The 26,687-nt window shown below is 42.3% G+C and overlaps 1 protein-coding gene across 3 annotated transcripts in view; it reads right to left on the reverse strand.

Annotated features, from left to right (window-relative positions):
• ST7 (suppression of tumorigenicity 7) overlaps positions 1-26,018 on the reverse strand; it is a 125,374-nt gene extending 99,356 nt beyond the window's left edge. For 2 of the 3 annotated variants that reach the window (XM_070755464.1, XM_070755465.1), the window contains exon 1: positions 25,594-25,907. In XM_070755464.1, the coding sequence (XP_070611565.1) occupies positions 25,594-25,744 (151 nt within the window). In that variant the 5' untranslated portion in view covers positions 25,745-25,907. Of the gene's footprint in view, positions 1-25,593 lie in introns of all 3 variants that reach the window. The other variant, XM_070755463.1, reaches the window with a different exon arrangement.
• Between the last annotated feature and the right edge of the window lie 669 nt (positions 26,019-26,687).

Genomic DNA, 26,687 nt, shown 5'->3' on the forward strand with positions numbered 1-26,687 from the left:
CCTTCATGCCAGCAAATAACAGAATCAATATTAATTATACAAGGTCCTGTAGAACTTTTTACTAAAGCACTTTACTGTTTTGCTCTAAGACAGTGGCTATCAACCTTTCTAATGTCGTGACCCCTTAATAAAGCTCCTCATGTCGTGGTGACCCCCAATCATAAGCCTAGTGCCAATTCTCCCAACAGAGCTTTAAGCTGATTGGCAGGAAGATCAGAGGGACACCCCACTGTAAACCCCTGATTGGTCGGATTGTAAAAATATATTCCAAAGCACCAGAATAGAAGCTATAGTTCCTAACACCATGGGAAATTTGTCTTTTCTCATGGTCCTAGGTGACCCCTGCGAAACGGTCATTCGACCCCCAAAGGGGTCCCGACCCACAGGTAGAGAACCACTGCTCTAAGAGATATAAGAAGAAAGGAAAACAATTACTCTCCTGCAATGTGGACCTACCCATGATCTGGAGGAACCTGAGATTTTAATGACTCTTCAATGACTCTTCTACAGCAGGGTTCCCCAACCCCTAGCCTATGGATTAGCACCGGTCCACAGCATGCCAGAAACTGAGCCGCACAAACAAGCGAAGCCCCATCCATGCTATGTAGGCAACACATGAAAATATGCCCCCTCTTATCCATGGAAAAACCTCTCTCCACAGAACCTGGTGCCCAAAGGTTGGGGGATGCTGTTCTACAGCAACTTGCTCATGACCCCAAGACACTGCAACCATCATAATTATGAGCAATTTGCAAAGCATCTGAGTTTTGATCACATGACCATGGTTGCTGTTGTAACTTTGAACAGTCACTAAATGAACTGATGTAAGTCAAGAACTACCTGTACAATGGCACTGGAAAAAAAGAGACTTGTGACTATTTTTCACACTTCCAGCATGTCCATGGTCACATGATCAAAATCCAGATGCTTGGTAAATGGTTCACATTTATGATGATTACAGTGTTCCCGGGTCATGTGATTCCCTTGTAACCTTCTGACAAGCAAAGTCAATGGAGAAGCCAGATTCACTTAACAATTAGGCTAGTAACTTAACAACTTCATATATTCATTTAACAATTGTGGCAAGAAAGGTCATACAATGGGGCAAAAAGCATCAAATAATTGTCTCACTTAGCAACAGAAATTTTGGGATCAATTGTGGTCATAAATTGAGGACTACTTATACAGCATATTTTATCCCTTTTAATTTGTTGTGGTGTTTTATGCTATGGTTATATTTTAATATGTTGCCTGGAGTTATTTAATTAAAATGAATGGCCACATATATTCACTAAAATAAAAAAGTACTTTAAAAGAAATTATTTCAGCTGATGTTGTTTTATGCAGAAAATTAATCTCCTAATTTTACAACTTTATACAGTTTTAATGCTTTCTGATTCACTGACCAAAGAGAACCCACATGTAATTACAGTAATACCTCGTCTTACGAACTTAACTGGTTCCCGGAGGAGGTTCGTAAGGCGAAAAGTTCGTAAGACGAAACAATGTTTCCCATAGGAAACAATGTAAAATCAATTAATGCATGCAAGAACCCCCGCCCCCCTGCAAAAATGGCGCTCCACTGGGCGTCGCCGCCCAGCTGTCACCTTTTGAAACAGCCGGGGGGCTTCTCGGCGTCCTCCCGAACCCGAACGCCAAACCCGAACTTTTGCTGAATTTACGGGTTCAGCGTTTAGGAGGCCGCCGAGAAGCCCCGCCGCCCAGCTGTCGCCTTTTGAAACAGCTGGGGGGGCTTCTTGAAGTTCGGCAAAAGTTTGGGTTTGGCGTTCAGGTTCGGGAGGACGCCGAGAAGCCCCGCCGCCCAGCTGTCAGCTTTGCAAAAGAGCTGCGGAGCTGTCGACCGGTCGGGAGGCTCAAACAGAGGTGGGGAATCCCAATAGGGAATTCCATGGGCGGAGTTTTGACATCACGGAGACGTCCTTCCTGGCCGGCAGAAACGTGGACTCCAGGAAGGATGTCTTCGTGACCTCAGAGCTCCGCCCATGAAATTCCCTATTGGGATTCCCCACCTGTTTGAGCCTCCCGACCGGCCGACAGCTCGGCGGCTATTTTGCAAAGCTGACAGCCGGGCGGCGAGACTTCTCGGCGGCCACCCGAACCCAAACTTTTGCTGAACTTCCGGGTTCAGCGTTCGGGTGGCGGGTTCGTAAGGCAGAAAAAGTTTGTAAGAAGAGGCAAAAAAATTCTGAACGCTGGGTTTGTATCTCGGAAAGTTCGTATGACGAGGGGTTTGAATCACGAGGTACTACTGTACTTTTAAAGTTAAACATTATATTTGACATGTTCTCTTTTTAAAAAGTATTTGATTATACTTTTTATAGGATTGATCTATCTCCTACAAAGGAATACAGCCTGATTTCACTATCCAAATCTCTTAATGCTACAAGACCAGAGGTAACAGAATTGAATACCTGATTGATTGAATCTCTCTCTTTATCATTCAGGAGTTGAGAGAAGGACACTTAATACATGCATCTTGCAAAATGAAATGAGCACTACAAAGCACCTATAACAAGGCAATAAGTATAAACCCACCTCCACAAATTGTTTTTTTTTAAAGATCCTTATACATACATAAGTGACAAATCTAGATATATTCTGATACAGTTCTATTTCAGAGATATCTTTAACCATTATTGTTAATATATCCAGTGAAATACTGTAGACATAATAAATGTAGACTTCAGCAAGGCATTTGATAAAGTAGACCACAACCTACTTCTTCGTAAGTTAGAAAAAAGTGGGATAAAAAGCTTCACCACCAGATGGACTCACAACTGGTTAACAAACTGTACTCAACAAGTAGTCCTTAATGGGTTTATGTCAAAAATGGAAAGAAGTAAAAAGTGAAGTACCACAAGGTTCCATCTTAGGACCAGTACTCTTCCACATCTTCATAAATGATTTAAATTAGGGAATAGAAGGGGAACTTATCAAACATGCAGATGATGTTAAGCTGGCAGGAATAGCTAACATCCCAGAAGATAGGTTCAAGATCCAAATGGCTCTTGATAGACTTGAACACTGGGCCCTATCTAACAAAATTAAATTCAATGTAGAGAAAAGTAAAGTCCTAAACCTAAGTATGAAAAATCAAAGTATCCATATAAACTGGGTGAAACCAGGCTTAATAGCAGTGATTGAGAGAGGGATCTTGGAATCTTAGTGGACAACCAGCTAAATAGGAGGCAGCAGTGTGCAGTGGCAGCCAAAAAAAGCTGCATGTTAATGTAATCCTAAATTGCATTAGCAGAGGGATACAATCAAGTTCAAATGAGATACTATGAAGCCTTAGTTACACCATACCTGGAGAATTGCACCCAGTTTTGGTCACCACACTATAAAAAGATGTTGAGACTCTAGAAAAAGTGCAGAGGAGAGCAACCAGGATGAGTAGGGGACTGGAAACTAAAACATATGAAGAACGGTTACAGTAGTCTAGAAAAGAGAAGAGAAGGACCAAAGGAGACATGATAGCAGTGTTCCAATATTTGAGGGGCTGCCACAGAGAGGACTAGGTCAAGCTATTTTCCAAAGAACCTAAAGGCCAGGCAAAGAATAATGGATGCAAACTGATCAAGGAAAGATTCAACCTAGAAATAAGGAGGAACTTTCTGACGGTGAGGACAATCAACCAATGGAACAGTTTGCCTTTGGAAGTTATGGGAGCTTCATCATTTGAGACTTTCAAGAAGAGATTGGATTGCCATTTGTCAGAAGTGGTGTAGGGCAGTGATGGCGAACATTTTTTTTCCTCGGGTGCCAAAAGAGCGTGCGCACGTGCTATTGCGCATGTGCAAGTGCCTACCCCTGTAATTCAATGTCTGGGAAAGGCGAAAACAGCTTCGCCTGGAGGCCAGAAACAGCCTGTTTCCCAACTTCAGGTGGGCCCAGTAGGCTCGTATTTTTCCCTCCCCGGCTGCAAAGGCTTTCTTAGAGCCGAAGGAGGGTAGAAACACCTTCCCCCATCCCCCCAGAGGCTTTCTGGAACCAAAAATGCCCTCCCACAGCCTCTGTGTGAGCCAAAAATCAGCTGGCTGGCACACACATGCAAGTTGGACCTGAGCTAGGGCAAAGGCTCGTGTGCCAGCAGATATGGCTCCGTGTGCCACCTGTGACACCCATGCCATAGGTTCGCCATCACTGGTGTAGGTTCTCCTGCTTGAGCAGGGGCTTGGACTAGATGACCTATAAAGTCCCTTCCAATTCTGTTAATCTGTTACAATAACTTTTGTTATGGCATCATTGTTGTCAATCTGGTAGGAATAAGTATTGAGATTAATCTACTATATTGAATTCTTTTCTGGAAAATTAGTGTCATGATATAGAGGCATCTCTGGACAGAGGTAGTTCTTTACTTATGACCACAATTGGGATTGAAATTTTGGTTGCTAAGTGTAGCAGGAATTAAGCAAGTCATCATGTGACTAGACCTGACTTTATTACCATTTTTATCCCAGCCTTTAAGCAAACACATGGTTGGTTGTTAAGTGATTCAAGCTTTCCATATTGGTTTTGCTTGCTGGAAGTCTGCAGGAAAAGTCTAGTCTTAACAGAATAGCTTTCCCTTTGAAAAATAAAATTCATACCTTGGGAATTCCTGATCTCCTCTGACCAAGCAGAGAATTCTAAAATAAATTAATAATAAGGGATTTCTTTCAAAACAAGTTGAAAGAGTGTTAAGATAGAAAATGAGGATTTTAAACATTCAACTTCAAAAATGCTTCAATTACAGTTGCAAAATCTCTTAAAATTGCCTTCTTCCAAAAAGTAAGCTATGTATTTTCATCCACCATCCACCACTCCCCACCCCCACCCCCATTGTTCAAGATGACTGATTGTTTTATATATCTTTAGACACTGTAACTACATTTAGCCGTGCAGGATAAAAATTTTCAGAGGAAGATTTTATAAACCATGTTCAAGAACCATTTTGACTACTATTTTGAGTAGTGATATTCTTATTTGATATTATGAAGATACTCCCCACACATTCAGGAGGTTGAGAATTCAATCCTAGGCAGTGACAAATGTTTCTCTATCAGGGGGTTAAAAAAAAAGTCTACTGTGAACTCTGCATAAGCACCAGAAAGGGCATCTGGCCAATAAACGTTCAACTCCATTCAGTTAGAAACATACCGTAGAAAAATAGAAGACTGATGGCAGAAAAAGACCTCATGATCCATATAGTCTACCCTTATACTGTTTCTTGTATTTTATCTTAGGATGGATCTATGTTTATCCCAGGCATGTTTAAATTCAGTTACTGTGGATTTACCAACCACGTCTGCTGGAAGTTTGTTCCAAGGATCTACTACTCTTTCAGTAAAATAATATTTTCTCATGTTGCTTTTGACCTATCCCCCAACTAACTTCAGATTGTGTCCCATTGTTCTTGTGTTCACTTTCCTATTAAAAACACTTCCCTCCTGAACCTTATTTAACCCTTTGACATATTTAAATGTTTCGATCATGTCCCCCCTTTTCCTTCTATCCTCCAGACTATACAGATTGAGTTCATTAAGTCTTTCCTGATACATTTTATGCTTAAGACCTTCCACCATTCTTGTAGCCCGTCTTTGGACCCGTTCAATTTGTCAATATCTTTTTGTAGGTGAGGTCTCCAGAACTGAACACAGTATTCCAAATGTGGTCTCACCAGCGCTCTATATAGCGGGATCACAATCTCCCTCTTCCTCCTTGTTATACCTCTAGCTATGCAGCCAAGCATCCTACTTGCTTTTCCTACCGCCCGACCACACTGCTCACCCATTTTGAGACTGTCAGAAATCACTACCCCTAAATCCTTCTCTTCTGAAGTTTTTGCTAACACAGAACTGCCAAAACAATACTCAGATTAAGGATTCCTTTTCCCCAAGTGCATTATTTTACATTTGGAAACATTAAACTGCAGTTTTCATTGCTTTGACCATTTATCTAGTTGCCCCTCCATTGCAATGAAAGAGATTACGTGGTCATAAAAAGAGATAGATAGATAGATAGATAGATAGATAGATAGATAGATAGATAGATAGATAGATAGATAGGCAGGCAGGCAGGCAGGCAGGCAGGCAGGCAGGCAGGCAGGCAGGCAGGCAGGCAGGCAGGCAGGCAGGCAGGCAGGCAGGCAGGCAGGCAGGACGGCAGGCAGGCAGACAAGAGAGAGAGGGGGGGTGGGGTGGGAAACGGGGACTGCTGCTTCTGTCCTGCCATTGCCACAGTCCCCCTACTCTGTACCAGATGGGGCAACCAAAGGACCAATGTAGCCCAGGGGCCATAAAAGGTCCAGGTTTGCCTTAGCACGGGGGAGGCACAATTGGCTCTTCTATGACTTGTTTGTTTGTTTATTTATTTATTTATTTATTTATTATTTAGATTTGTATGCCGCCCCTCTCCGAAGACTCGGGGCGGCTCACAACAAGATAGAACAAATCATAAATAATCAAAAAACTTTAAAATTTATACAAGATTTAAAAGAACCCCATATACTAACAGACGCATACACAAACATACCATGCATAAATTAAACATGCCCGGGGGAGGTGTTTCAATTCCCCCATGCCTGACGGCAGAGGTGGTTTTTAAGGAGTTTACGGAAGACAGGGAGAGTAGGGGCAGTTCTAATCTCTGGGGGGAGTTGGTTCCAGAGAGTCGGTGCCGCCACAGAGAAGGCTCTTCCCCTGGGGCCCACCAACCGACATTGTTTAGTTGACGGGACCCGGAGAAGGCCCACTCTGTGGGACCTAATCGGTCGCTGGGATTCGTGCGGCAGGAGGCGGTCTCGGAGATATTCTGGTCCAGTGCCATGAAGGGCTTTAAAGGTCATAACCAACACTTTGAATTGTGACCGGAAATTGATCGGCAGCCAATGCAGACTGCGGAGTGATGGTGAAACATGGGCATACCTAGGTAAGCCCATAATAGCTCTCGCAGCTGCATTCTGCACGATCTGAAGTTTCCGAACACTTTTCAAAGTTAGCCCTATGTAGAGAGCATTACAGTAGTCGAACCTCGAGGTGATGAGGGCATGAGTGACTGTGAGCAATGAGTCCCGGTCCAGATAGGGCCGCAACTGGTGCACCAGGCGAACCTGGGCAAACGCCCCCTCGGCACAGCTGAAAGATGTTTCTCTAATGTGAGCTGTGGATTGAGGAGGACGCCCAAGTTGCAGACCCTCTCCGAGGGGGTCAATAATTCCCCCCCCCAGGGTAATGGACGGACAGATGGAATTGTCCTTGGGAGGCAAAACCCACAGCCACTCCGTCTTATCCGGGTTGAGTTTGAGTCTGTTGACACCCATCCAGGCCCCAACAGCCTCCAGGCACCGGCACATCACTTCCACTGCTTCCTTGACTGGGCATGGGGTGGAGATGTAAAGCTGGGTATCATCAGCTTACTGATGATACCTCACCCCATGTCCTTGGATGATCTCACCCAGCGGTTTCATGTAGATATTAAATAGCAGGGGGGAGAGGACCGACCCCTGAGGCACCCCACAAGGGAGAGACCTCGGAGCCGACCTCTGACCCCCCACTAACACCGACTGCGACCGGCCAGAGAGGTAGGAGGAGAACCACTGAAGAACAGTGCCTCCCACCCCCAACCCCTCCAGCCGGTGCAGAAGGATACCATGGTCGATGGTATCGAAAGCCGCTGAGAGGTCAAGGAGCACCAGGACAGAGGATAAACCCCTGTCCCAGGCCCGCCAGAGATCTTCCATCAACGCGACCAAAGCAGTTTCCGTGCTGTAACCGGGCCTGAAACCCGACTACTGGGGACCTAGATAATCGGCTTCTTCCAAGGACCGTTGGAGCTGGAGTGCCACCACCTTCTCAACAACCTTCCCCATAAAGGGAAGGTTGGAGACTGGAAATCAAGCCATAGTAGGAAATGGTCTGACCATGACAAAGGCAATGCTTCTAAGCCCCTTAGTCTCAGACCATTACTCAATTGCTCGGAAAGGAATACCATGTCAGGTGCGTGCCCTCCCTCGTGAGTCGGACCCTGTACTACTTGAGTCAGGTCCATGGCTGTCATGGTGGCCATGAACTCCTGTGCCAACCCAGAGGTTTCGCCGAGTGACGGCAGGTTGAAGTCCCCCAGGACAATAAGTCCGGGGAACTCCACCGCCAACCCGGCTACCTCCTCGAGTAGCACAGGCAGGGCTTTTGACACGCAGCTGGGAGGCAGGTACGTGAGAAATAAGCCCACCTGAACCCCTAAGTCCAACTTCATCAAGAGAGACTCGCAACCCGCAGTTTCCGGAGCAATGAGTCTACGTAGGCAAAGGCTCTCCCTGGCTATAATAGCCACTCCTCCCCCCCTTCCCTGGGGTCGAGGTTGATGCCATATCTGAAACCCGGCTGGGCAGATTTCAGAGAGAGGAACACCTCCCTCTGGGCCCAGCCAGGTTTCAGTAATACATGCCAGGTCGGCCTCCTCATCCAGGATCAGATCCCGGATGAGGAGAGCTTTATTTACCACCGACCTGGCATTGAGCAGCAGCAACCTGAGCCCAGGGCCAGAGTTACACTCATCACCAGTACCCAAGATTGGGCTCACAGAGCCAGAACAAGGGATCGTTATTAAGCAACGATCCCTCGTTCCCCTGGAATGGCTAACTCTGTGGCCCCCACCATATCTGCCTCTCCCCAGCAACACTGGAATATTCCGACCCTCTGCCACCCCAGAGATCGGTGCCCCTTCCTCTCCTGTCTCCCGAGCGTCAGGTGGGCCAAATCTGTCATTCATGCGATTTTCATTCATCTCATGCATACCATAACCCCACCCACTCCAACCATCACACTCACACCAATCATTCATCCTATGCACAATATTACATACACCCCAGTCATCCATTCATTAAGAAACCCCCTAATAATATTAAGATTAAATTAGTAATAATTAAAATAGATTAACTTGATTATTAAAATACAATAAGAAAAAATATCTAAATTTATCAAATTTAAAAAACTATATATATATATATATATATATATATATATATATATATATATATATATATATAATATAAAAAATATTGGAATTTAGTCAGCAATAAGATAGTGTTAAATTCTTAATTAGTTCTTAATTGGAAGTTCTGGATTGTAACAGTATTCAGGGTCCCAGGGGAGTATCTCAACCTGGTTAAAAGGATCTCTTCTTGATGTTAGTCACCCCTTTTTCTAGCACTATGATGTCTCCCAGGTGTCTTCTCAGTCCCTCAGTTCCATCACCAGTCTCTTGGCTCTCATAGGACCCTCGCCACTCGCTGGTCACTCCTCGGTGGCCTCTGATGATGTCGCTGATTTCCGAGCGACATTTCCAGTTCTCTGTCTGCCAGACCCCACTGCATGGCCTCCAAGAACTCTCTTTTCCACCTCGATATCGCTTCGACATCTCCCCCAGTCTCCACGCTCCTCTCACGGACCACCACCTCCTCCTCCTCGACAGCAATATCCAGTCTAATCTTTCCATGCAGGTCTTTTCACCCCGTAGAGCCTCCGACGCTTGGGCGCTCCCACCAAGCGGCTCACAAGCATCCTTAGTTCATGGGGGGGGGAGTCGTTCCAGAAGCAGCACCTCCAACCAGCGTCACCTTTGCCTCTTGGTCCCGTCTCTGCTCGTTCTCTCCTCCCTTCAAGGCTCCGCTTTTCTCAGTATCAATCTCTCCCCCCAGTCTCAGCTACAGCCTCCCGGTGTAATCAAGGGGAACCGCCATTTCCCCGCAGCCCAGCTGCTTCCTCCACAAAATCTCCGCGGCTGAGATGGATTGAAACAAATGCCACAGAGCAGGGTGCAGCAAGATCTTCCCACGCTGAATAAAAACAATCTCTGCTGAGCTCAGACAGCAGGCAGCGTGCTGCGGGGCTGTGAGCAACAAGCTGTAAACAACAGGCGGCTCGACCAAATCCCGTGGCCGTCATTTCCGAAGCCCAGCCGACCGAGCCATAAACTCTGGGGGCAGAGAGAACACGGAGCACTAAGCAGAAGAAAATAGGGGTCCTTCTGAGCAGCAACTGCTCACCTTCCAAACCTGCAGAACCCCAAGTCCAATTTAGCTCCAATTTCCCATATTTTTTGGTGTTATTTTGCCGTAGTCCGGAGGAGCAGCAACATCGCCTTCCTCCTTCCTCCCCCACCGGAACCGGAACCGGAACTTGTGGACTTCAACTCCCAGAATTCCTGAACCAATCCTGCTGCTCAGGAATTCTGTGAGTTGAAGTCCACATGATAGAAGAGCCAACTTTGCCTTAGCACAATTCAAGAGATAAAGATATTAGGTTCACCTGATTTCAGTCTGCAGTTTTCCAAATAAAAACAGGAGGGACATTGATAAATTCATAGGAATGTAGAGTGCTAAGAAATGCATGAGAGGCTTTTGCCACCTGACAAAAATTACCCACCAAGGTCACATTCTGAGAACTATTCAAACAGCACAGACTGTTTTCCCAAAAGAACTGCATGTGAACAATGAGCAGTGGGTGGCCCAGGGAAGAAAAATGGTATTTACCTCAGAACTGACTTTGCTTCTGCTGTGCCTAGATGGATCTTTCAATAAAGTTTTACTCTTGGTAAACTAATCAAACCAGATGTTCCTTTTTAAAATTGTGCTAACTGGGGTGGTTGACCTTAAATCAATTCTCACAGTAGTGCCTACCTGGATCCCATCGGGAAATCAGGAAATCTGAGATATCAGCCACAAAGAAGTAGAACACGGGGCAACCCTTGGCTCAAGAAGGTGATGTTGCAGACCGGGTTGGGGCAGTGGTGGGATTCAACTGGTTTGCACCACTTTGGCCAAAATGCATGAGAGGATCCCTGCTATAGGGCACTAGCATAACGGGTCAATAAGTAATGGCTGGCCTTGCCCCATCCCACCCACCAACTACCTATTGGCCTGTCATACTGGTGCATACTAGTGCCTTAGAGCAGAGATCCTCAAACTATAGCCCACCTACATCTCCCTGCCCACCCACCCACCAAGTGCAGGCTTTACTTTCATAGCCACAGCCAGGCAGCCACAATGAGCACAATGCTGCGAGCTACACAGGCTGGAACTTGAAGGTAAGGCCAACAGCAGAGGAGGGAAATCCCATTTCTTTTATCCCATCCCAGGTAACTAGCAGAATAGAGTTTGCACCCATGCCAGACATCCCTCAGGGACAGCTGTCCTTGGCATCATTGGCTGAATGGATGGAAATTTTGAAGGAAACTTGGGTAGTAGTGTGTAGGGCATTGCAGAAAGCTAGGGAGAAGCAAAAGAGGCAGGCAGATAGGAAGAGGGAACAAGGGAATTCAAGGTGGGAGATAAAATGTACTAGTCTATCAAATTTATCAACCTGAGGCAACCTTGAATTTTGTTCATAAAAGGGCCTCCTCCACCCCACCCCCATGCTTATACTCAAGTATAAGACCCTATGGTCTTATATTCGAAAATAAACAAATAAGCATCAATTTTTTCAGTTAATTTATATTTTTCTTATGATCAGGAATGTTCAATTTTGTATATCAAATCTTTTGGGGGGAAATCCCTTGGAGATTTGTAGCCTAAAAAAATATAAACTGACATGAAATGCTCAAAAATTGGGGCGGGGGCTTTTTGGTCAAAATAAACCAATAGGCATCAATTTTTTTCAGTTCAATTTTCATATCATTGTGTGCAGAAATGTTCAAACTATTTTCCTAGTGAAAAAGGTTTTCAAAGAAACCAAATTTAAGTACCTAAAAAAATCTTTTTGGTCCAGGTCCTATACGACTCGAAACAGTACAAATGTAAGGTTTATTCCCCAAAAGGAATTTGCCCCCACCCTCAAAAAAATATTTTTATGATGATCAGCAATATTAAATTGAGTAAATGAATGCCTAAGATGTTAAAAATATTTCGAATTTGGAGCCTAAAAAGTTTTTAAAGTGAAAATGGTTGAAAGCAGCCGGGGGGAGGGGGAGGAGGGAGGCCTTATTTCTGATTTTAAAAACCCAATAAGCATCATTTTTTCAGTTCATTTATATTTTTCTTATGTTCAGTAATGTTCAAACTACCAATCCCACACCAACTTTAGTAAAATTGAACGCATTTTGCAGGCTAAACTATCTATAAATTGAAAAAAGTTCACAAAAAGGGGGGGTGCCTTTTATCAGCAAAATAAACCAATAAGCATCATTTTTTTCAGTTCAATTTTTATATCATTCTGTGGAGAAATGTTCGGACTATCTTCCAAGTGAAAAAAGTTTTCAAATTGACCAAACATAAGCACCTCAAATGAAGAATTTTTGGTCCGGGTCAGGGTGACCCGGGAAGAGTACAAGTGTGACTTTTTTTCCAGCAAGAAAGAAGCCCCCCCCTCTCCAAAAAAAATTCTCATAGAGAGAACCCCTGAAACAATGCAAACTCATGAAATTCCAAGCTTCAGATATGCAGGGAAAACTTTTTACAGGGTCTCAAAGTTTGAAAACGGGTCTCACAGACCCGAAGTTAACAGCACTGCTATACTGAAAATACTGTTTTTACCTGGCCCACTCACGACAGCTGTTGTTCAAAGATTCTGTATTTATTAGCGTAGAGAACTTTCTGTCCTGCCAATAACCTTAATATTGTCATGTGTGTTTATTTGAAAACAGGTTTTGCAACATATTACAAGAAAATCTGTAAACCTCCTTATCTCTAGTCACTGCCTCTAATTTTGGTCATTGTTTGATGGTGAAACATGAAAATCAATATTTGTTTTAGCAGAACAATCATATTAAAGGACAGTCAGCTTCATCTATGTAATAGTAAATAGTGTGTGTATAACTAAAGTGTATGCAAGTTAGCTTAAAATAATACTGCCTTTCTACTACTTTTATTCATTAGGACATTTGTAAAACCTCTCATATTTATTCAAGAGGTAACCATACTGGCTTATTACACAATTTACAAGACTGCTTATTATGTTGCAAGTATAGACTACAATTTGAGCTGTACCACTTTTAAAAGCAGTAGTACAACAGTTTGGAAAGTCAGGAATTAGCAATTAATTAGGTCGTTAAAAATTAAATCTATTAAGTACAGATAGTGGCAATTATATTATTGATATAATGCAGGCATACACCACCACACCTGTTGCTGTCAAAATTCAGTGAGTGAATTCATACATACATATACTGTGATTAAAAATAATTAAGTCTCTGGATAAATGTTAATTCAGATCATTCTCTTTCTTATCTCCCTTGAAATTCCTTTGCTCACAAATAATTGTAATGTCCATTTCACAACACTGGGAACTGAAATGTTCTTCTATTAATTTCATTATTTCTTTTGCAGAGTCTGGCTTAATTATCCTCTGCAGACTCAAAATGGGCATTACTGCCAGATAATGATAGACATCTCCCTTGTAGAGGAAAGATAAATAAATTATTGATATTGTGGGTGATAGTCGTTTCACTTACCGTATTTATATACAGTATCGTCTAGAGCAGGGGTCACCAACCTTTTCGACCTCAGGCACCACCAAATTCATAATTTTAAATCTTGCTGGGGGGGGGGGGACACGCCTTTTAGGCCTACCTGTCTGCTTCTGCAAGTGAGGCCCGAGAGAAAGTGCCTGGTCTAGGCACACAACCTGGAAACCTCTTTTGTGTTCCTTCTGTCAAGAAACAGTCAATCTGAATGAAGGAAAACGAAGATGGGCAGACTGACTGATGTTGGTGAAAACGTCAGTCCCATATTCCAGAGCTGTATCTGCAGTCTCTTCCCTCCCCCTTTCCCTTTCCTTCCCTGCCCTCCCCTCCCTTTCCTTCCTTTCTTTCATTTCCTTTCCTCCCCTCCCTTTTCCTTTCCTTCCCTCTCCTTCCCCCTTTTCTTTCCTTCCCTCTCCCTCCTTCCTTTCCTTCCCCTCTTTCCCTTCCTCCACTCTTTCCTTCCCTTCCCTTTCCTTCCCTCTCCTCTCCTCTCCATCCTTCCTTTCCTTTCCTACATTCCCTGCTTTTTTCCTCGGCTCCCCTTCCCTTTCCTTCCCCATTTCCCTCTCCTCCCTTTCCCCCTTTCCTTTCCTTTCCTTCTTTCCCTTCCCTTCTTTCCTTTCCTTCCTCCCTCCATCCCCCTTTCCTTTCGTTCCCTCTCCGTCCCTCCCTTCACCCTTCCTTTCGTCCACTCCCTTCCCTTTCCCCTTCCCTTCTTTCTTTTCCTACCCTTCCCTCTCCCCCCTTTCCTTCTTTCTTTTCCTTTCCTTCTTTTCTGCACCCTTGGGGCTCAAAGTGGTAAACTGCGTCCAGGAAGCACTGCAGCAGAGAGAAGCAACCGGAGTTAATCCTAGCTTTGCTGTCCATTGCAGACATTAGAGCTGCCCACTGCAAACTCTCATTTCTCTCAAGGAGCCTGGCCAAAGAGAAATAAGTGTTTGCAAGGGGATGATCTAGTTTCCAGGCTGGCTACGTTTTGTATTATATTTCCTATATATATATATGTTAGTTGATTGGCAAAAAGTACATCTATTTTTTCTGCTTGGTTGGATAGTATACATCCATGGCAAAATAAGGTTGTAGGGAAGAAAAAAAGCAGAGATACCAGGATGCCCATTTAATAATATTGTAAAAAAAATTTACAAAAAAAAATCTGAAATTCCTTTTTTCAGTTTTTCTTCCAAGTTTTATGTAAAGCAAAAATTTCTGTAAATTTTCAGTTTATGTCCTTTTCAACAATAATGTTTTAGAAATGATCTCATTATATTTATGTTGTTGGAGATGTAGTGAAGTTAATGCTTTATTTAAATATGTTGTTCTACTTCAGCAACAAACAAATACCTGTGTCAACTTTGAGATGTAAAATAATCAAATATTTCATTTTTTATTATCTTTATGACATGGGAGCTAACTTCTGGACAAAAAATGGACTTACTGCACAGCCCAAAGACTTACTGTTTAGTATATAAACAGTCTCAGGAGAAGGTTGGCCCAGAAATCAATCAATCAATCAATCAATCAATTTATTATTATTATTATTATTATTAGTAGTAGTAGTAGTAGTAGTAGTAGTAGTAGTAGTAGTAGTAATAGTATTTAATTAGATTTATAGGATTTATATATATGGCTCAAACTGTTCGGTGGTTTGCAGAATTGATTTATATATCATAGTTCATGATTTGAAATCAATATATGCCTATCTGTAATGTTTCAATTTACATTTTTTGAAATAACACAATGTAACTTAATGCATTTTCAAAGTTATATTTTAACTGAATTACCTTCTGCAAGAAATGATTCAGAAACTATGAGACAAATTCAATGTAATATTAAAAACAGATTTTAATTCTATTTTAGAAGTCTAAAACAATGCTATATCAATCTAGGGTAAAATTCCATAATAATTTTTTCTTATACATGTAATCTCTAATATATTCCTTTATGATATTCCATTGATATTTAAATGTATAAGATTATTTATTAAGGTATGTTTCCTCTGCCAGTTGTATCTAGGGCTGGTGCTCATTTCCACAGCCAAAGAGCCCATGTTGTCCAAAGATGTTTCCGTGGTCATGTGGTCAGCATGACTATACACTGAGGTGCAAGGAAGGCTATTACCTTCCCATCAAAGTGGTACATATTTATCTACTTGCATTTTTACATGGTTTCTAACTGATAGGTTGGTAGGAGCTAGGGCAAATAACAGAAGCTCATCCTGTTGTGTGGTAGTTAAGTTTCAAACTGCCAAGGGACCGTTGGCCACCTCTTAGGCTGGCGGCGTTTGTGGTGGTGGCGAGAGCATGACGGAGCCCTGCGGCATTGTCCGGGGAATGGGGGGGTGTTAGGAGGCGTGTGCATATGACGTGCCCCCCCATTCCCAGCATGCCCCGTGCATGTTGCGGGGGCATGATGTACTTCCTGGAGGCGGGTGGCATCCCCTGTATAAAAGGAAGGGTGGAGCTCCATTCGCCTCCTCTTTCTGCATTGCTGCCGGCCTGGTTTTCAGGCACCCACCCACCCTCCCTTTACGCAGTGTGACTGGTGGGAATTTTTGGCGGCCGTAATGCTTTAGTTCTCAACCGTCTTTTCGCCTACTCCACACTGGTAGTCGGTGAAGAGTCGGTTAGGGGATGTCCAGCAATTTTATCATATAGGTTTAGGTCAATTCAGCCAGCAATTTTACATTTACTATCTTTTATCCCTTTAGTCATGGGGAGGCGGTAAGAGGCGGAAAAGTGGAAAGAAGAGCAACTGTGTGATCTCCTTTGGGCACCTTTTGGAAGATGACGGGCCTCTCCCTGCCATGGTTACAAGGCAAGGCCGGCCCAGATATGGAGGCGAGATGCCCTTGGGGCTCACCCACCGCATGCCCAGACATGACAGACTAGGTGGGTGAGCTTCCCCACACGCATGAGCATGGCATGGAGCAGGGGAGGGTCAAGTTCAAGTCCAAGTTCAAGGGCACCCTCACTTGCTCAGCAAGGGTCTTTCGCTCAATAGTTGCTCAGAAAGGTTTTGAATGGTAGCTCTGCCCCCTTTCGTTTTACCTCTGCAGGTCCTAAGTTATTAATAAATGTGACCATAAATCCCACTTCTGTGTCCTTGTGCTTACTCCGTGTCCACCGCAACCTTCCATTTGACAAACCCAGCATCTTAACCGCTCGGCTTCTTTGCTACTTAAGATCATTTATCCCATCTTTATTTTATATAAATAACTCAAGGTGGTGAACATCATAATAATAATAATAATGATAATGATAGTAGTAGTAATAATAATAATAATAATAGTAATAATAATAATAATAATAATAATAATAATAATAATTTATTAGATTTGTATGCTGCCCCTCTCCATGAACTTGGAGCGACATACGTAATACTCCTTCCTTATTTTTTTCCACAACAAGTCCTGTGAAGTGGACTGAGTGTCCATTATTAATTTACTGACAATTTCTAGATTTAAGTATTTGATGAGACAGTAAGAAGAGTTTGAGTTCATTTAAGATAAAAGAGAGTTGGCAATGAAATGATTATCTCCACATCCGTATTTCCAGATGGGTTGAAACTCCTTGCTGATTTAAACTGATATCTAAATGCTAAGGTGAATAATATTTGAATTAATATTTGAGTTCATTGGGTCACCAAGGCCTCAAGCTAGACTGTGAAGTGGAAAAAAATAGTAAACTGATATCAAATGGACTCTATTCCTATGGGAGTAATGCAATTCCGTGCATTCCTAGCCTTGAATATATCTATGTGGACCAATACAATCATAATCCTGGACAAATTGGGGTGATTCTATTTACTTCTTCCCACCAGATAATAATAATCCGTCCCACTAGATCCAACAGAATGGGCATGCTCTTTGTCAATTCTATTACGCAGTGTCAGCTGGCAGAACATAGGCAATGTTTCTCTGTTATGATATCTCCTATATCCTATCTGGAATATTAGAATCGACACATTTATTATTGTATACTTCATAATCCCTTCCCCAAGTACAGTCTGTTCAATTTGGTATCAATCTATATATTCTGAAGATTATGACATATGGTTTATACAGTAGAAAGATTTGACAATTATTTGAAAATAGCAAATTCATAGTAACAAAGACAACATGTTAAAATGAAGCAGTAATCAGCCTGTTTAGCAATAGTGAAGATCATCTGAGACTTCCTTACAAGCAGATTGATAATCAAAAGAAAAGATCTTTGATTCCTTGTGGTTTATTTTCCTTCTCCTACTCAAAATTTTAACCTCTCTTTTAAAGGGGTTACGTAACATTTCCACAGTCCTACCTAAAATGAAATCTAAGGGATTCAAGATTTTATTTTTTATTGGGTTTAAGTCTGACCTCTAGTGTCCAATCTAGTATAAAAATTTAGCCATTGTGAAAAATAAACCTGTTCAGAGTTCTTGAAATTTGTTACTTTTTCTTATTTACAATAGAAATGTTCAAATGGAATCTTGTAAAACATCATTTTAACATTAAATGAGTTAGATGTGAAATATGAATTCAAAATAATGGAATTTCCAGGTATGTTTATGACAGTCAGACTCTATATTTTTCTAATGAATTCTACCAGAGTACAGTATATCAGTAAGTTTGATGTTGAATGGAATGGAATAGGAATCATTCTTTATTAGCCAAGTGTGATTGGACACATAAGGAATTTGTCTCTGGTCCATATGCTCATACAAACAACAAAGTGATGTCATAAATTATAAATTATAAGAGACCAATTGGAAAAGGTAATAGGAAAGATGAGAAGGTGGGAAAGATTAGATGAGAAAATAGCAAATTCATAGTAACAAAGATTTATCATACTTTCTAATTAATTCAAATGGTCAAAATAAGATTCTGAACTTTCAAAATGATTAAAAAAATGGAACAATATGCATTCATCAAAATGTTTTTGTTAAATTGAAGTTTGTGTTTATTTAATAAATTTTTGCCCACTTACAACAACATAACTTTTAAATTATAATTCAAGTGATTAATTAATTATTACATTCAATCATAAAATGTTAAAAGAGCTTCTTCAACTTAGATTACAAACAAACCTATACTTAAAATAATTTAATCCAGTTTTCAAAGAAAGATTAAGAAGATAATTATTTTTATTTCCCAGAACAAGCAAATTTTATACCAGGAACAATATATTTAGATCATGGCTTGGATTCCACCAAAGATGCTATCAGAAACTTGAATATATGAACCTCTACATCACTTTTTTTCAAACCTAAATAGGTGTGGACTTGAACTTCCAAAATTCATTTTACAATTGCCAAGTTTGGGGTGGCGGGGGGGGGGACCTGCTTGTTCATAGTGTGCTATATTTTCTGGAATGCCTTTCAAGAACGTCTATTAACCTATTAACAATATATCCCTATGCTGTTTGAATAACAATCAGTTTTAGAAGAAATTATTGATATTGAAATTGCAATGATCAGTGGAGCTGTTTTCCAGTTAAAAAAGGTCCACTGGTACTAATATTACTTTGAAATCAAACTGATGCTCACGCTATAAATCCACGTTGTATTTAAAAGGTAAGCATGAAACATAACACATTTGCATAACACGTTTACTGCAGTAGCAGTAAAAAATATTAGAAGAATGCTTTTATCACCTCTACTGCTGCACATTCTAGATCCAATTATTGTTATGCTTATTTTTAAGGGCTATGCCATGCTGAAAACATTTTTAAAAGTGTACCCAAATGAAATCTAAACATTAAATAATGTTTGTGTCATTGTTGAATGTTGTGATGCAATGAAATGACACCTGAAGAAGAGAGGGAATTCCAGCAAGAACATTGCAGTTTCCTAAGGAGATAGCACATTCCAGAAAGAAGCCCAAATTAAGACTTTGTGCAGTCACAGTTGGATGTGGAAGGGAAGGAAAGGTTCAACGTAGCCACACTCTAGAACACTGATGGCAAACCTATGGCACGGGTGCCACAGGTGGCATGCAGAGCCATATCTGCTGGCACGCGAGCCGTTGCCCTAGCTCAGCTCCAACATTTATGTGCACACCATCCAGTTGATTTTCGGCTCACCCAGAGGCCCTAGAAGGGCATTTTTGGCTTCTGGAGGGCCTCCAGGGGAATTGGGGAGGGCATTTTTGCTCTCCCCGGGCTCCAGGGAAGCCTCTGGGGCCTGGGGAGGGTGAAAAACGGGCCTACCAGGTGAACCAGAAGTTGGGAATGTGCTGTTTCTGGCCTCCAGAGGGCCTTTCGGGCGGCAGGGCAGGCAATTTTCACTCTTCCCAGGCATTGGATCATGAGTGTGGGCACTTGCGCAGGCGCAATAGTGTGTGCACACATGCTTTCAGCACCCGAGGAAAAAAAGTTCACTATCACTTCTCCAGAATCTCTCAGGATGATTAGATTAGAAGGTTATAACTTTAGTTTGACAAGATTCTGCCATTGATATAATAAGCAAGCAAAGAATTGGATTCAATTGGATTTCATTGAGTTTCTTTGGAATTGGGTCTGACAATTTCACCTCTTTAATGTTGCACTGGAAACAGCTGTCTTTGCTAGTTTCCTACATGCATTTTTTCCCCTTATGAAAGCTTAGAACACAAATCTGTTTTATAAAAATTAACAACTCTTGGTGGAGTTCAGTAACAAGGGGTGAGAAAAGTATTTGCTGTTCCTTTGATTTCCTTTGTCTATTTAGCAGTGCCTTACTCTTCATTGGCCTTTGTAGATCTATCCTTGCAGCTGACCTCTGAAACTACTTCCAATAAGTAAGAATTATAGCAATAGCAATACAGTACTGTATAAACAATGCCATAGTGTTTTGCAGCAGTCTCTGGGTGATTTAAAACAATGGGTCCTCTTTTCACAATCTTGGAAGGATGGAAGGCTGAGTCAACTTTGAGTTCCATCAAGATTGAACTCTAGGCTGTGGCCAGTGTTTGTCTGTAATACTGTATTTTAATCACTGCACCATCAGGGCTTCATTATAAATGTTATACTGAAGCAATAGCAATAGCACTTAGACTTATATACAATTTCACAGTGCTTTATAGCCTCTCTAAGTGGTTTACAGTGTCAGGTTATTGCCTCCAACAATCTGGGTCTTCATTTTACCGACCTCAGAAGCTAGAAGGCTGAGTCAACCTTAAGATCTGAACTGCCAAACTGCTGGCACTTGATGATCAGCAGAAGTAGCCTGAAATACTGCATTCTTACCACTGTGCCACCACGGTACACAACAATAGCATAAAATATATTGTATTTAATACTATATACTGTATTTTATAAGAATTGCTGTCCATCCTTTGCCTCACAGAGAACCAAGATGGATATTAAAGTCAATTTGAAAGTAATTAATTAAGAAATAGAATTTGTGATACAATAAATTCTGGTTTCTATTGCGCAAAAAAGAAATTATTAATACTAAATATATTTCAAAAGTTAACTAGTCAAACAGCAAAACAATAATGAAGGTGCACTTGGGGGAATGTGAAAGAACTGACTAGTCAGCAGCTAATGGTCTGGAGCAGTGGTCCCCAACGTTTTTTCCACCAGGGACCAGTTTCAGCAAGGCAATTTTTCTATGGCCCGGTGGGGGCGGAAAGGGGTGTGGTTGGGGGCGGGATTAAGCATGGGGGTGCTGGTCCTCCCCGCCCCTCTTTCCCGCCATTGCCCTGTGGCCGGCAGAACCTGCCTCCCAAGCCCTCTTGCCCAGCGGGAGGCTAAGCGCTGGAGAGAGGGGGTCAGGTTGGCCCTCCTGCCTCCCCCCAGCCAAAAACGCAAAAGCGCCCTGCGGCAGAAGCCAAAAGAGGCTTGAGCCTCTCGGTCCTTCCCGCCCCTCTGTCCCGTCCATTGTCCTGTGGCCGGCAGAACCTGCCTCCCGAAGCCTCTTGCCCGGCGGGAGGCGAAGCGCTGGAGGGAGGGGGTGGTGGCATGAGGGCCGGCAGCTGCTGACTCCACGGACCGGTGCAACATGCCCCGCGGCCCGGTACTGGTCCGCGGCCCAGTGGTTGGGGACCCCTGGTCTGGAGGATTTAATTTGTGAGGGAAGGAATATTTTCAGAATATTCTGCTGATAAAATAATCCAAAATTTAAAATATGAGGGGGGGGGGAATAAAAATGTATTGTATAAAACTATCATGGCATAGAATGAAACAAAAGAAATAAAATTTAAGCCCTTATCCAAATATGTGCACTTGAAAGATAAAAAAGAATATCAGATTATATTTCAATCTGATATTTCTAGACGGGGATAATGCTTTTGGCTTTATGTAAATAGCTTTATTTTTACCTTGCCTACAAGTTCTACTAAGAACAATGTTTAAATGCATTTAATTCATTAAATACGTTATTTATATCTAGACTAAAAATAAATACATTTGTTAACTACGTTTTATTCATGTTTTGAATTACAATATACTGTATATCCATTCTTTAGATTTAATTGTAATAACCAGACCAAAAAAACAAAATGATTTTTCATAAAAGCATTGCATTATTCTTTTCTGTCAGATGACTTGTTTTTTATGAACTCCAGGATTTTGTGTTTCCACTGGCAGGCAGCCCGTTACAGTCAGGAAGTTCTTTCTGACATTCAATAAAAAGCTTCTTCCTTTTTTCACCTATTGGTTCTAGTCCTGTCCTCAGGCCAATGGAAAATAAGTTGACTGCCTCTTTTGTATGACAAAATTAGAATTGCACAGCAATATATCTGTAAGTGTTTGGGTCTGTTTGTGAGTTAGGACAAGCTTGTGATGCTATGCTTCTGCCATAATTTCACCCAATTTTGTATTTAAGGCAGCTCACAGCAACCAAAGAAATTACAACAAAACAATAAAACAAAGATAAAATATGACAGATGTATATAAAGTTAATATGATGTAACAACTAAAGCTCAATGTAATATTGTTTGCTGCCCAGAGTTGTTGGATATGAGATGGGCAGCAAGCAAGCAAATAAATACATACATACATACATACATACATACATACATACATACATACATACATACATACATAAACATACATACATACATACATAAACAAACAATGTAAAGGTGATTAAGTTGTTTACATAATGTCGAAAGAGAAAAAAAGCAATAGAAATTTTTGATCTTAGTAACAAAATCTCTACCAATGATTACATTAGATTAGATTAGAATAATAAAGTTGGAAGGGATCTTGGAGGTCTTCAAGTCCAACCCTCTGCTTAGGTAAGAAACCATTTCTATCCAATCTCTTATTTAAAATGGAGCATTCACAACTTATGGAGGCAAGTTTTTCCACTGATTAATTGTTCTAATTGTCAGGAAAATTCTCCTTAGTTCTAGGTTGCCTGTCTCCTTGGTTAGTTTCCATTCATTGCTTGTTGTCCTGCCTTCAGATGCTTTGGAGAATACTTTGATTCCCTTTTTTTGTGGCAGCCTAAGATATTAGAACACTGCTATCATGTCATCCCAAGTCCTTCTTTTCATTAAACTAGATATAGCCAAATCCAGCAACTGTTATTTATATGTTTTAGCCTCCAGTTCCCTAATCATCTTCACTGCTCTTTTTTGCACTCTTTCTAGAGTCTTATCATCTTTTTTTATATTGTGACAACCAAAACTGGATTTCCCCCCCCCCCACACAAGTTATTCAGAAGTGGTTTGCCATTGCTTCATTCTTAGGGCTGAGAGAATAGTGCCGGCGGACTTACCCGCCGGCGGCGTTTGCGGGAGGGGCCGGGAAGACACCGGACCCCATGGCGGCTGCCATCTTTGTTCTCGGGCGAAGTCTCGCGACGCGAGACTTCGCCCGAGAGTTGGGCCTGCATAGGCCCGGCTGCTGATTGGTCCGGGCGGGGCTTGCTCGCCCTATTTAAGGGCGGGCAGGCCCGAGGCTCTGCCTTTTCGCCCGGACCATCGCCCCGAGCAGACACCCGCCCGCCCTCCCTATTTTACAGTGTGCTAAGGTGGGTCGCCCCTAGGGGGGCCGAATGGGAATTTTTTGCGGTTCTGCCCGTTCGCAGGGCCGTTTTTTCGCCCATTCCACACTGGGATGATGGATGTGCGGTTAGGGGTGCTTGCACTTATTAGGCTGATTGGCTTACCTTTGGTCATTTGGGTAGGCAGGTTAGGGGCGGAAAACTGGGTGGTGGTCTAGCAACTGGTGTTCTCCCTTGGGCATCTTTGGGGATGATTGACAGGTTCTCTCCAAGCTTGTGGTGGAAGCGACCTGAGCAGTTGGGGGGAACCTGTCTTTGGGTCACGCACCTTTAAGTCCCCTGTTAGGGGTTAGCTGGCGTGACCCCCCTCATGCAAGGCATGGCAGGGTCTCAGGTGAGGGAGGGGTCCCTCACCTGGACTAGCATCGAGCTACGCCCATAAGTTGCCCAGGAAGTTTATGTGACGTAAGTTTTCCGCCCCGGAAGCAATTGTTTGACCCTGCAGGTCCATTGTTTGGGTCATAGTTGTTAGGCAAATTTTATGCTAATTTATGCTAATTTATTTGAATAAATTATGCTAATTTAATTTAATAAAAATGACCCAGTTAAATCCAGCTCTTGTGTCCGTGTCGTTACTCCGCCTCTCCTGCAAAATGGCAGGCCAAAGGTCACCCAGTTGGCTTTGTGTCTAAGGCAGGACTAGCACTCAGTCTCCCTGCTTCCCTTATCCACTACACCAAAATGGTTCTAATTCACACACAATACTTTACTTCACATAACAAAGTGAGCAAAGTACACTAGTATTCACAATCATTTTTGCTTCTTGGGGCATCGTTCCTTCAACAGACCACATACTAGCTTCTACTTTTCTGCCAACATTTGTACTTTTAAACTTCCATATGCATTTCACTATTTTAGTAAAAATAAAATACTATGAAGGTAGTTATCTCAAAATATTCTATCTAGTCTGATGTTTAGGCATTTATGAGTTATTTCATACAACTATCTGGATACATTCAAACTGTATAACTCAATAATATTTAAAAGCAAGCCCTATTCTTTGTACCTCTGTGGTATGTTGACATCATGCCACTTCAAAGTTCTAAAAAAAAGTATGACAAACAACACATTAATCTCCATACCATTCCAATATTGGTGTACTAGTGATTATGTGTCAGACATACAGCACAACATATTTATATCTATGTTTTTAAATGGATAAGGAAAAATCTTAGTGTCCTGGCCACAAAGTCACTATCCTATTTGCTCAACATGCTGATGTCACTGCTGCTGGTGATCAAGCAGACAAGGAGCAAGTTCTATCAAGAGCCTGTAAAGATCAGCCTGTGACTTATGGCATGTCATAACAACTTGTTCACCAAGAACATTCTGTTTCCGTCCCTACCAATTATTGATTACTTCTTTTTGTAGGCATGCAGTGGAATAACAGTCTTTCCCTATAACCTGCAAAATGCTTTACTTTGTTTATTAACTTCTTTCTTGGAGCAGAAACATGCAAACTCTCACAGTAGTGATTATTATGATGCCTAAATGGAACTTCCATAGTTGAAATGCATATGGAAGTTTAAAAGTACAAACCTAGGGGCAGGTTTATGGTTGCTCCTATCCCCACTCAACATGTTGACCAAAACTCTAAAAGCTGCAGCCTTTTATATCCACAGGCAGAAGATCTGGAAAGATTCTTTTAGCTTGGTTGGTTTTAATGTGCATAGTTGTTGCCACATCCTGATATACAGCCCTCTAATATTTTTTCCATAAAAGTTTTAGTTTGGATCAGAACAGTGTAAGTAGCCACTCTCCCACTCTTTCTCTCCAGGAGGAAATTGAGGAGAAAGTGAACATAAAACTTTGATACCCAGTTTTTAAAAATGCCGCCTACGCAGGCTCATGGGGCTGAAACGGAGTTAGATTTCTTTTTAATAGGGGACAAACAAACAAACGAACTAACAAAACAGAGGAGAGAGCCAGCCTGAGTCCTCTCCAATTTTACTACCTAAGAGGTACAACAGGAGCAGAAGGAAAACATTACACTTTCCTGCTATCAAGAGCGACGGTGCTTTTCAGCCTGCAGCGTGGATCTGGGTGGGCTCTAAAGAAAGTTTATAGCTCGCCGCGTTTTCCCTCAGAGAACCCATCCGACACTCCGGAGCTGCGCAGCCCAAGGCCCTCGGTTAGGCGAGAAAAAGCCCCCTTGGTTACCTGAGCTCAGGTTTTCATTGATCTTTAAAGGTACCCTCAAGACGTAGACGAGAAAAAGCATGGCGAAGAACCAGAGAGTCCACAAGTACGTCCAGGACCAGCTGATGCAGGACTTGAGTTGCTCCAGAAAACCGCCCCCGTTTTCGGCCATGTTTGGGGAAGGAAGGGAGCACGGGGGCGGCTTGAGAGGAGCACAGTGAAGCCAACCGCACTCTGCAGCTCGCTGTCTGCTACCTCGACCTCGCACTGGGTACTGCTGGGATGATTCATGTCTCCCAAAGTAACGTGTCCCCCTCTACCTCCGCCCTCTCTCCGGGTTTCCACGCAAGCATCTATTTAAGACTCGGCTTAAAGAGCTGTAAACAAACCCGGCTGTAAGAGGAGCTTCTGCCCTCCCACTCTCCGTCCCACCATGCCTCTTAACTACCTTATGTTTCTTGATTTGCACCGGCACGCAAGGTTACCTCCGGAGGCCAAAGTCAATATGGTTCCTGCCTCTGCAGCACCTAAACTTACAAAACGGTGGCAGAAACTGGGAGGAAGCCAACGGGAAGGAGTCATTCAGAAGAAATAGCCTCCACGTTTATTTCATTTTAGTTGTATTTTTCTTTCCGCTTTCTACGACAGCCCGGTCTCTCTCCTACCATACCCCTTAAATTGATTTTAAGTATCCGGGGATCTGGAATATTTTCCATCTTCACCCATTGGGGAGTACAAATTACTGTACTTACTTACTTACTTACTTACTTACTTACTTACTTACTTACTTACTTACTTACTTACTTACTTACTTACTTACTTTTTATTTATTTATTTATTATTATTATTATTATTATTATTATTATTATCATTATTATTATTATAGTTGAAAAGGACCTTACAGGTCATCGTGTCCAACCTCCTGCTTAAGGAAATTCTATAGCACCCCAGCCAAATGACAGTCCAATCTCCTCTTGAAAATGTCCAAAGTTGGGGAGGCCGTTCCACTGGTTGATCGCTCTCACCTTCAGGAAGTTCTTCCTTATCTCCAGGTTGAATCTTTCCTTGGTCAGCTTCCAACCGTTGTTCCTCGTCCGGCCCTCTGGTGCCCTGGA

This window comes from Erythrolamprus reginae, chromosome 6 (genome assembly GCF_031021105.1).
Source record: "Erythrolamprus reginae isolate rEryReg1 chromosome 6, rEryReg1.hap1, whole genome shotgun sequence".
NCBI lineage: Eukaryota > Metazoa > Chordata > Lepidosauria > Squamata > Dipsadidae > Erythrolamprus > Erythrolamprus reginae.